The 12,825-nt window shown below is 38.9% G+C and overlaps 1 protein-coding gene across 10 annotated transcripts in view; it reads right to left on the bottom strand.

Moving 5' to 3' along the window:
- LAMA2 (laminin subunit alpha 2) overlaps window positions 1-12,825 on the bottom strand; it is a 376,159-nt gene that overhangs the window by 228,836 nt on the left and 134,498 nt on the right. For all 10 annotated transcript variants that reach the window (XM_074580763.1, XM_074580762.1, XM_074580760.1 and 7 more), the window contains exons 5-7: window positions 4,166-4,345; window positions 3,179-3,268; window positions 875-992 (exon numbers count right to left, since the gene is read on the bottom strand). In XM_074580763.1, coding sequence (XP_074436864.1) covers window positions 875-992; window positions 3,179-3,268; window positions 4,166-4,345 — 388 coding nt within the window. The remainder of the gene's footprint in view (window positions 1-874; window positions 993-3,178; window positions 3,269-4,165; window positions 4,346-12,825) is intronic.

The raw sequence follows: 12,825 nt of genomic DNA on the forward strand, positions 1-12,825 counted from the left end.
ACATGAAAATAGATGTACCCTGATTTCATTCCAGAATGCATTCCCAGTGTAGACACAGTCCCTACTGAAACAAAGATCTCTGTGACCAAAGTTTACAGGACATAAACAAGCAATTACTACTTTTATTATGGGGATACCTGTTTCTTTTTATTTATTTTTAACCACTCATGGTAAAACTATGGCTGCAATCCTACAACGGAATAAACACTTACATGTAATGGAGCACTAGATTTTATTATGTTCAGAAATACAAGTGGTATGTGACCTTTGGAAGTGAGATGTTAAAGTTCAGTTATAACTATCCTTACTACAGTAAATCTGAAAATCAAATTGCCACCCTATGGAAAGGTGATATTTCAAGGTATGTTTTGATTCCGTGTTGGAAAACTAGATACAATGATTCTTTCATTAAAAAAATCACAAACTCAAAGTGCATTTTGATCACGTACAAATATTTTGTTTCAGCAAGGCTGAACATTATAATATACAAAAGTGTCATTTATACAAAGGTCATGCTGTTAAAGTTTAATACAATGAAAAATCTATAAAAAAGATTTTTCACTTATCATGATACAGTTCTGTTATTTTATCAAAACAAAACCACAGGAATTATAAACATTAAACAAGTCTAAATATTTTTTATGCAGTAGTCCACCAATATCAGCATGTTAAACTAAAATATTCTGAGTTTAATAAAACCATGAATCCACATGAATTGTTCTGTTAACTTTTTTGAGCCAGCCTATGTAAGTGAACAACTGATGCATAAACAAATGTGGTTAGAAGTAAAATTAATTGCAAAATCATGTAGGATCTGACCAGTTTTCACCAGCAGTTGCAATAAACTTTCTCTTCTGTAATGTTTTCAACTTACGTTCACATTCATGCTTAACCAGGAAAGTGCCAGCATGCCAAGGCTTTTGATTGAAACCAGGACAACACCGATCACATGTCTCTCCGCATGTGTTGTGCTCACACTGACAGATGGATTTCTAATTTAAAAGAAAAACAAATATTTACACAATGTGATGATTTGAAGAATCTGTCCATGTACATAATCTGCATTCCAGTTCAAATTATGAAAACATTAAGAATGGCTATACTCTGTAATTCCTCTGTTTATTCATTTTTATTCATTTATGTACCCTGCATTCACCAAGTGAGAGACAAAAGCGTGTGTTTCACTTCTATAGCTCTATTTTAAGAAAACAGCCATGGTGCAAAGGAAGATAGCTGGCCAGGGAATCTAAGGAGAATCTAAGAAGGCAGGAGAATCTAATTCCAACTGGCTGAAGAAAGGATGGGAGAATGAAAGCTCCCCATTACGGCAAATAAGCCAAAGTGCTAGCAGCCCTCAGGTACAGCTTCACATTGCAGGCAAACTGATCTGATATCTGGCTTGCGGTAGGAGTGAGCCAGTATCTACCCTTCCCTTAGATGTAGCAATCCTGCAGCTGCAGACTGAAATAAATTCTGTTGGATGATCCATTAAAAATTGACTTTTCTTTTAACTTTAGCATTAATTTTTTACTGCATGAGTCAACTCATCATGTAACCTTCTAACTGCATAACTAACTCTATGTGAGGGACAGCAGAAGTTTTTAAACTAACAGGAGCAGGACCACCCTTTCAGTGGCTTTTCCATTCCTCAGCAGATCACCTTAGTCCCAGCTTAGTCCCAGCATGAAAATATTGCTGTAGGGAACATCCAAATTCTCTGAGCCACAGAAGCAGCTTGCAAAAGATAAAAGAAACGGTAGTTTGGAGAAATGAGGAGCAAAAATTGTCTTCCCAATAATTATTCTTTGTGGTCTTTGTGAAACCACTCAAGGTCAAAGCAGCAAGCTAACGTGGAGAAATTCTATGGCTCACAGGACGAAGCATAAATCTTGCAAAACAAGGTTAAGTTGAGGAATGCTTCAGAAAAGCAAGGCAGTAAATTCAAGTAAGTTTATTCTTTGTAATGCTCGGGGAAAGATTAATTGTGCTAAAAACCGGAGTCATGATGTTTATAAGCCAAAGCCCGCCTATTTTTGTTCGGCTCAGTCTAAAGAGTATCCCTGGAGAGCTAAACCAAATACTCCAAATCTCTTATGGCTTGAGTTGTTTCACTCATGCTATTTTTTATACTCATCAGACAACAAATACGTATTTGTCATCCTGCAAAACAAGACACCACACTTGTCAAAATCCCTTTATTTTATCTAGTAGCCAAATTATCTGAAGTATGTATTAATTGGATCAACAACATTTATTTTCTGAGGTAGGCCCAATCCTAACTGATGGCGCTGAGACGATGCTGCAGTTCGATACCTAAGGCCATCTGAAACAATAGTTCAACACTTGCTGTACACACCATCGCAGAAAAGGCTTAGAAGGATTAAACCAAGGAGTTTGTAAAACTTTGACAAGGACACATGGAAACTGCTTAGAACTGTAAATGCATTCTCTGTAAGATTTCTTCCAGGTTTTTGTTTATCAGTTCCTACACAATGGTTTAATGTCATATACAAAGAAGATTTTTTGTTAAATCCTACAAAGCTCCTGCTACAGATTGGAAATTCTGTATTAGTGATAATGTGTGCATGCATGTGTATAGATTTGAACCATCAGTCACAAATTATATTTCTATATTTCAGTTGTATAGGTTATGTGTTTATTAATGGTGTAAAAAGAAAGCTACAAGCTGAAAGAAATTATAAACAGCTCATGATTTTCTAGACTAGCTTGACTGATCGCTCAATTAATATTTCTGGCATAATATATGCGCCATTCTAGAGCCATCATTTGTTTGCAAGTATTGATTAAATACTTGACAATCATTTAGGAAACACCTTGATTAATATCAACAAGAAAAAGGAAGACAGACTGTTACTGCTCACCTCTACAGCTACACAGCATGACCCAAATTTCCGTTGTTCCTAGGAGAGTTTCAGGGTGGACTGAATTACCTGAAACCTATTCTTTCATTTCAGAGAAAGCCTCCACTGACATTGTATGAATGTTTATTATTCTGGTTGCTAGCACTGTTTCATCCTGGCACTGCTTCTGACTGTTCTTCGGGGTGAGGAACAGACATAAATTCACAGAACTCTGAGGAATATCAATATTTTTTCTCATGTTCCTCACAATGGCACATTAAAAATAAAAAATGCCCCCAAAAAAGAAAAATACGTACATTGGTCACTGGATCCAGTGGACAAGCCTTCGCATGTCCTGAACATATACACATGCCTCCAACAGAGATATCTTTTATGGAATAGTAATACTGTAAGACAAAACAGAAACTGAATTGCTAAATGGATTGTAAAATGCAGGTGCCAAGCTGCAGACTTCATTCCCGGTGACAACTGTCAGGTCCTCTTTTATTTCTTTTTTGATCTATTACAAATATAGCAGACAGTGTAATAATCCAAGCTGCGTCTTGATCAACAGATTCAGGCTTAGTGAAAGAAAGAGTATAAATTGGCACAGTTCCATTTGTTTGAAGTCACAAGAGCCATGTCAATTTATACACAGCACACACCAAACACGAGCATAGGAAAAGGCTATATGCACCCTGGATAATGAAATGGCAAATGCTATAGAATTTATTCCCTTCAGAAAACATGAAAAGGAAAAGGCATGATGATAGGGAGAAGGGAAAGGCTAGAACTAGTGCTGCATCCATTCTTTTAAGCTAAAGCACGAGGTAAAATTTTTAGTGTTAGCAACAATCATATAATAATGCTAGAAGTGTTGCGTTCAGGCACTACGACTACTTATAGTACCACTAGTAGAAAGTCTACTCAAAGTCTTCAAGGAATCCTAAAGACAGCAAAGGATTGAGCAGCAGAAGAGTCAAGAGGACATTACCTAACAGCAACCACCTGCCAATCACCTGCATCCAAACATTTACAGCCAAAGGAGCTGTGTGCTTATGTTAATAGGCATGTTATGTATGTTAATAACACCAATAAGCAGAAAACATAACACTGTTAGTTCTGCTACAGAGAAGATAACAAAATGCTGTGAAGAGGGAATCCTCTAAGACTAGGATTTTGACAAATAACAACAGGTATTCATCATCTCCCAAAATTTCCTATGGCAAACAAAGGCAGGTACAGCATTTACAAGTGTAAGAAAACTTCTACACATGCATTTCTACTGTCTTGACAGAACTTACCCTCCTTGTAACAATGGGATCAATTTCATTTGGATCTTTGTGTGCGAACATCATTAAGTCAGCATTTAGTGTCCGTATCCTCTGAAATCTCAGGCGAATAAAGCGAGCAGAGGTGAATTCTAACAATACACGCGAAGGATCATCAGCACTAGGCCGTCCATTAATTAGAGAAGTGTGAATCTGAAGACAGAATAATTAAAGCAATAAGAAATTAGAGGACAGCGATGCTGCCGTGATTGTGCCAACAAGTATCATTGAAAGCACTGTGTGAATGCCTTTGTAAATGTAAAACACCTTCTTTCTTTAAAAAGTAGATTTCCCCACACAAATATTCCATGTACTCACAGACCCCAGGTATGGAGAGGCTTTGCAGTAAGAACATTTTGAGCAAAGGAAAGTAATCAGCCACGAAAAGATTGTAGCACTAACTGCATACGTGTACCAAGGCCCTACAACACTGTCCGTGCTGCCAGCAACTCATTTCTCCTCCTCTAGTCTAAAATAGGTACTTTCAAGTTATTGAACAACCAAAAGGCACAAAAATTTTAAATTAAAGGAATGGATACTTGGAATGGGACTCAGAATTCAACAAGGGTCAGTTTACACCTCTTACAGTGGCCATCATCAAAAGACTTTGAACTAGGTGTTTTCTAAAGCCAGGACAAGGTAACTTTCGAAACACTGCAAACTACAACAGCTAGGAGAGACAAAATAAACATTCATGAGCATCTCCCCTTTCACACTGTCTGTTTACACAATACATCATTTCCTTTGAATCTTTTACTCAGCAAGTTGAAGCAACTTCCTGGGTTGCAATTGCTTTCACCTGGTCCCTAAGGAAGGTCTTTATCACCTCTGAGAACTCTGTTCAGCATTTGTTTTTCCAAAGACGCCACCAATCTCTGCTTACACTGTGGCTTTTGTAAAAATTGCCTCCCTTTTTCTGCCTGCCTATCCTAAAGTCTACATATCTTCTAGGCAAGCGTGCTCTGTGGCTCTTTCATAAAGAAACTTTCTGACCCCAATTGCATCATCAAGGGCAAGGCAGCAAAAATAAGCAATCTTCTTCTTTTCCTGCCTTTTTAGCTGATCATGGCATACATTAGCTGCGAATCAACAAAATAAAACAGATGGTCTGGTACAGAATTGTTCTTGGAAAAGGCGTACAAGAAGAAGAATGTCAGGTATAGCAAAATATTGTTAATGAGCACCTAGGGGGAGGGAGGAAAGAAACCATTAATTTTCCTGTATTCTGAAGTGTTAAATTTTAATTGGAGCATTTTTATTACAGGCTGGTACACTGAAAGAATGTTCAGATGCTGAGCCAAATGTGTGGAACATTAGAACGAATAGGAGAATTACTTATTCTTTGCAATCAACACATTGTGCACCTTACCTCAGTGCTCTGAGTGAGCAGTCAGGCCACACAGCCATTTTCTGTCGTTGAACGTGATCATATTACCACTGTTTTAGGCAAACAGCTGCACTCAGAATGCCAGCTGGCACTCACTTAGCAGTGACTGCCTCACACCGAGGAAAGAGACAGCAAATCTACTGCTCCCAGCAAAGCAGTAGCTCTTCCTTTCCTGGAGTTTTCACAAGCGCTGGATAGAAGGTTTATTAAACAACTGCTGTTTTGCACTGGCTGTGTGATACTCTTAACTTACTTTCACTACAAACGGGGAAACCCTGAGCCTCATCACGTTGAGCGTCCTTCCGCATTGTATCCACAGGTACACAAAATCACTGGGAGCCACTCTGCCAGGAGCAACTGTCAGGCATATTTTGCCTAAGTATGAATCAGCACCGCTAGGCTTCTGCCAGGTTATGTCCAGGAATAGGTAATATTGCTACCTCCTCCTGAGATCACAACAACACTCTCACTCCGAGCTCTGACTCAGTTTTGCTCCTGACTACAAGTAATTAAACTAAAGCAGACAGTTGTCTGGAAACAAACAGAATAAAATGCTATGAAAAAGACAGGGTACAAAGAAAAGATTATAATAAAACCTCCAGAGAATGCAAGGAGGAGCTCCTGAATGAGAAATGTCTGGCTACAAGCAGGACAAAACCACATGACTAGAGAGAGCAAACTGTTCCAGTCCCTGGTGAAAAGAGAGAGGAGAACACGTGTGGTGAGTAAACTTCAAAAGAAGCCTAGAGATGGTGGCAACAGGTCCAGTGGAAATTGACAGATCTTTCCAAAAGAAGCAAGATGTTAGTAAGAACACATGCCTAAAGACTTCTTTGCATAATATTTACCTGTGAGCAAGGAAATACATTTTTTTGAGTGTTTTTTCACACCATCATCTCCTTCTTTTAAACAGGATCCAAGAGATTTCTTTCTTACAGGTATCAAACATAGATGGGTTATAGTTTAAAGCAGTAGAATACTAAAGACTGAACTTTGATATTCCAGAGATAAAGAGGAAATATATCTAAAGTAGAGATGAAAACATACCCTAGCTCACCCTGAAACAGCAACAGGTCTATGGCTATAAGCAGCACGGTAGACCATCTAATCAAAAAGATAAACTTAAGCTTTCAGGGGTGGGGGGAGAAAGATGCAGGTAAAAGCTCATGTATCAGAATAAGCAAATGCCCACAGAGAGTTGAAAGTATGAATCACAGACACAGCTTGACCCCAAATTACACATCTGACAAACAGCAGTCCTATCCTTTGATTTATATTTTTTAAAAAAGAAAAAAGTTAGTCTTAAGACACTGATTCGGAAAAAAACCCCACCATCTTGGAGCGGTAGTTTTACAGAATTAAAATGTAAATTAACAAAATAAAACAAGAGGCATCCTTTTCAGAATAGACCCCCTTTTTAAAAGTTTTCATGGATCTATCTGCCGGCAGCACACCTATTTGTCAAGGCTAAACTAGTAGAGATGATGACTTCTATTTATATTGTCTTTCATGCTTGTGTTTAAATGTTTCACAATTTAATTTTAAAACAACAAACAAATAATTTCTTATAATTACTGAAATGCAGCTATGTCCTGCATGAAATGTGGCACCTTTTCAAACATGTACAGGAAAATGACACTGAGATTAGGAAATTAAAACTGGGTAGTTTTATCAAAATGAACCTGAAGGGAAAATTTTACACAGGCAAAATTAATTACTCTAAATTATTTTTCCTCCTCTCAACATCTGTGATGAAATCATTAATTTCTCCCTAGAAACATTTAGAATCAACTTGAAGAGTGTCCAACTAAGTTATTCCTATTCCTTGAAAAGAGAAAAAGGAAGAAACTAAGAGTACTTTGGGAACATCTGTCATTAATCAGGAATAAACAGTAAGAATTTTAAATAACTTTTTTTAAAGAAGTAGAAATCAGACTTAGAATATTTTCAATACGACTCTCACAATGAGACATCACTGTGTTTTTCCAGAGCACGCTTCCTCTTTTCATCTCCCTCCACAATCTTGCAACTATTTGTAAGACTCTGTTTGCATGATAGCACATTTTCAGTCAAGACGCTAACAAGCCCCTACCCTCCAAGTATTTTTGAATCAGATCTGAAAACTGTTCCAGTGGACACAGTCCTCGATACCCATCTACCATTATGCCATCCAAGATTATCATAGTACTTCACATATGCTCTGTGTCCTGCAAAAACGAGCCCCATTTTCACATAGGCAACCAAGACACTGATGTCCTGTACTAGCTGTACGTGTACTGCAGTATGAGCCCCACCAGAGTTCTACAGCAGAGCTAGGATCCAAAGCTGAGTCTACCAGGAAAATATTAATACTTTAATCCACCCATTGGGCCGATAAAATTTACATAATCCAAGCCTGGACTCCCCATGAGGGAACAATCTCAAACTTTGCTCAGGTTTTATGGACAACTTTTATTTACCAATTCCAAGATTGAGGTAATCAACATTTTGGATTCTAAATGAATGTGATGTAGATTTCAACCCTAGAAAATTTTTGCTTAGCAAGGAATTTTTCCAGGATTATATTCGAACAAATTGTATCTTTGGGGAAAATCAGCATTCCCTTACAAACTATCTAAATGTTACCACAATGAAAGCCAAATTCTCATTTTGTAAAATCATTTTGAACGGTATCTGTCAACCAGTTCAATAGTCAGAACTATTCAAGTAGAAGGGTATGATGACCTTTTCCAGTATCTGCATTAGCAACCGTATGTTCAAAAAGATTATATCACAGAATCACAGAATGGTTGAGGTTGGAAGGGAAGGGACCTCCAGAGGTCATCTGTTCCAACCCTGGCTCAAGCAGGGCCACCTAGAGCCAGTTATCCAGGATCATGTCCAGACAACTTTTGAATATCTGCAAGGACGGAGACTCCACAACCTCCCTAGGAAGCCTATGTCAGTGCTCGGTCACACTGAAAAAGTGCTTCCTGATGTTTAAATGGAACCTCCTGTGTTTCAGTTTGTGCCCATTGCCTCTGGTCCTGTCACTGGGCACCACTGAAAAGAGACCAACTCTGTTCTCTTTGCACCCTCCCTTCAGGTATTTATACACATCGATGAAATCCTCCTTGAGCTTTTTCTTCTCTAGGCTGACCAGTCCCAGCTCTCTCAGTTTTCCTTCATAAAAGAGATGCTCCAGTCTCTTCCTCAGCTTTGTTGCACTTCACTCGACTCCCTCCAGTAGGTCCACGTCTCTCTTGTACTGAGGACACCAGAACTGGACTCAGCACTCCAGATATGACTTCACTAGTGCTGAATAGAGGGGAAGGATCACCTCCCTTGACCTGCTGGCAATACTTTGGCTAATGCTGCCCAGGGTACCATTTACCTTTGAGACACAGGGTCACATTGCTGGCTCATGTTCAACTTGTTGGCCACCGGGACCCCTGAATCCTTTTCTGCCAAGCTGCTTTCCAGCTGGGTGGTCCCCAGTATACGTTGGTGGCTCAGGTTGTTCCTCACCAGGTGCAGGACTTTGCACTTCTTGTTGAACTTCATGAGGTTCCTGTCAGACCATTTCACCAGTCTGTAGAGGTCCCTCTGGATGGCAGCATGACCCTCTGGTGTTATCAGCCACTCCTCGCAATTTGGTGTCATCAGCAAACTTGCTGAGGGTACACTCTGCCCCATCATCCAAACTGTTAATGAGGATGTTAAAAAGGATTGGACACAGTAGTATATATTCAAGTTAGTTAAGTTACCAGGTTATCTATATTCTGTATTTGGTTTGGAACCAAAACTTCTAACAGTTATTGAAAAAATGGATACTCTAGTTAAAGGGAAAAACAGAAAAGCCATTTTGTAACACCAAAGATCTACTTAATTCAATGTCCGGTCTCCAAGACAGGCCAGTAGAAAATGATTAGGAAAGAATATAAGAAACAGGGCATTTCGAGAGTGATCCCTCTGATACAATATCATCACTTCCTCTGACTAACCATCTAAATGCTTCCTGAGCTAGAGAGTGACTCTGAGTCATGGTGTTTAATGTCTGTCGTCCTTTTCTCTATTATTAGTCTACTCCCTTTTTCCACCATTATGTTTTTCATCATGACAAACACTGGTCCCAATGGGAGGAAATTTTTTTCTTTAAAAAAAACCCCAAAAATAAAAATAACTGGCTTTGGTGGGGTTGGTTTGGTGTTTTTTGCTTTTAAATCTGGAACTCAGATCATTAATCATTTCAGTGACAGTGTTCTAGTTTTTCATTTGAGGAAATTGGGAGTAGTCAACATCTTTTCATTTTTGAACTTCAGTATGATGTTAAATCAACTTTTTCAGAGAACTATTGAGAACGCTACAAGTTCTTTACTCTGAAGAGAACTTAGTCCCACACTAGCCCATCAGCATTCATGCATAATTCCTTTTTTTTCTTACATGTATTACTACATGTATTTTTCATTTACTATCATAAGCTGCTAACAGAACAAATTATCCTAAATTTTGCATTATCAACAAATGCTGCTATTTATCAGTTTTCTGATTTTCCAGATTGCCCACAAGTATGTCAAACAACATAGACACTAATGAAGATATTCAAAGGACATCTCAGTACATTAGAATGTCTGGACCACATCAGAACCAAAAGACATATCTGGCATGGTAGCCTGCCTCATATAGTAGCCAAAACAACATGATAACAATAAGATGGTAACAGTAAGATAAAAGCAAGACTAGGGAAGTGATCGTCCCCCTGTACTCGGCACTGGTGAGGCCACACCTCAGATACTGTTTTCAGTTTTGGGCCCGTCACTACAAGGAAGACATTAAGGTGCTGGAGCATGTTCAGAGAAGAGCAACAAAGCTGGTGAAGAGTCTAGAGCACAAGTCTTATGAGGAGCATCTGAGGGAGCTGGGGTTGTTCAGCCTGGAGAAAAGGAGGTTGAGGGGAGACCTTTGTGGAATTTGGATAATGAGGTGAAGTCTCTGTGCTCAAAGAGCAATTAAGACTGGCTTTGCTATCTCTTGTGCAACCCAGGGGAGTGAAGGCTTGTCTGGCTATCACAGGATACACAAATAACGGGGTAGTCTTGGGGAGCCAGGACAGCCCTGCTTTTCGTCAGCAGAGACAGTAAAATCAAGATAACAGAGACTTTGTGTAGTTCTTTGTTTCCTTGAGAGGCTACCATGCCCAGTAACTGACCTTTGCCTCATTACCTGTGAAATGCATATTAAAGTTGACACCCCTGTATATGCTAATGAAGATTTTAGAGATCATGCTAAACATATAGGACTATAGCACTCGTCTCTCCACCCAAATCATACTACACGTCACCTAGGGGAGGGAAACCTGGTAATTTTGGGGATAAAAGGATGGAGAAAATGACTGTTAAATTGGGAGAGAAGAAACTTGATACCTGACGGACCAGTCGACGGGCTGCGTTCTCTTCCTCCACCCCAGGCAGGGACGCCTTTCTGGGTAAGCGCTGCGCCTTTCACCCTCTGGTGAATGTTACCACGGGTTGTTGTACTATCGTTATTTTTGCTAGCAATATTAACCTTAAGTAATTAGCGCTATTGTAGTCAGTGAATTTATCAACGGCAATCCCGAATCTGTGACTGTCGCTCTCAATAAAGTAACTAATTTCGGTTATTTGTGAATCTGATTCAGTGAAAGTCCTTTGGTGGGACTCTGTAGTAAATCAGTGAAAGTCCTGGGACTCTGACAGACAAATATCGAAACTACAGTCCTTTTAACGCGACAACCTTATCGCTCTCTACAACTACCTGAAAGGAGGCTGTAGCGAGGTGGGGGTCAGTCTCTTCTCCCAAGTAACAGGCGATAAGACAAGAGGAAATGGCCTCAGGTTGTGCCAAGGGAGGTTTAGGATGGATATTAGGAAAAATTTCTTTACCAAAAGGGTTATCAAGCATTGGAACAGGCTGCCCAGGGCAGTGAATGAGTCACCATCCCTGGACTATTTAAAAGATGCGTGGAGGTGGCACTTAGGGACATGGTTTAGTCATGGACTTGGCAGTGCTAGGTTTACAGTTGGACTCAATGATCTTAACAGTCTTTTCCAACCAACCTAAATGAGTATATGATTCTATGAATTAGCTTGGCACAGGTAGCAGGCTTCCATATTTGTAGTTTCCTTGGATTCCTAAGGAATGTTTCTAAAAAACTGGTGTTTCATTTGACACCCCACACTCCCCAGTTACTGAGAATATTTGTAAGTGAGGGGTTAAATAGTAATTGTTGTAATTCACCTACTTTAGCCTAGAGTTCCAATGCAGAAATCTTCCTGACAGCCTCTATAGCAAAAACTGATTCAAATCATTAATTTAATTTTTCAGCAATGACCTTATCTTTCTTGAATGCTCTCTGATCATCTCTCAGCCCACCAATTCTCTGGCAGATTTCCTGAATCTGATGTGTTTGAAAAAAGGTTTATTTCAACTTCATATTCAGTCACTCAGAATCTCTTTCACATCACAACTCATTTGCTGGAGCTTATTTTCCTACTTCTTTTAGTAATTTGGAGGAAAAGACATGACTTCCACTCATCAATTATACTAGTTTACTTTTAATGTCTATTATCTTTCCTTAGTTTATGGTTTAAACATGTTGTAGGATTTTTGGAACTATTGTTATATGTAGTATGCATGTGTGTGTAATGTTATCTTTAAATAAACTCTGGGCTATCTGAAATTTTTTTAGCTGTTTGGACATCTTTTCTATTTTTATATCATACTTTGGCAGATTTTCTTCCCCTGGGATGTTGCATTTTGAGTATTTTGTCATTATTTTTACATAACAATTGTACATAACAGTTGTTCAACAGTTAATATTCCTGACCAGGATCTGTGCACGTGTGTTTTGGACTATATCGTGGGTTCCTTTACTAACTGCACAAAGCACAGTCAGGTGTTTAAGAATTACTCTTTTGCATTACATTCCATTCTGACACCACACAGTCTAACAAAGGGTCACAGAAGGCTGATATTATATTCATAGCCTTCCTTTGGCACTTCCATATAATATTCATAGCCTTCCTTTGGCACTTCCACACTTCTGTTGTTTTACTGATATAACAAACCTATGCTGTCTCAATTTAGGTGCCCAATTTTATTTCATAAAGATCTCATATACCATTTTATTTCTGCTAATTTTCTTATTTTCTTCTGTGTTATTCTTAAATCCATAGTGCCACTCCATCATTCCTAAATGACTTCTTGTTTCTGACATGCCTATTGTGTC

Source organism: Larus michahellis, chromosome 3, assembly GCF_964199755.1.
Source record: "Larus michahellis chromosome 3, bLarMic1.1, whole genome shotgun sequence".
NCBI classification, from domain to species: Eukaryota; Metazoa; Chordata; class Aves; order Charadriiformes; family Laridae; genus Larus; species Larus michahellis.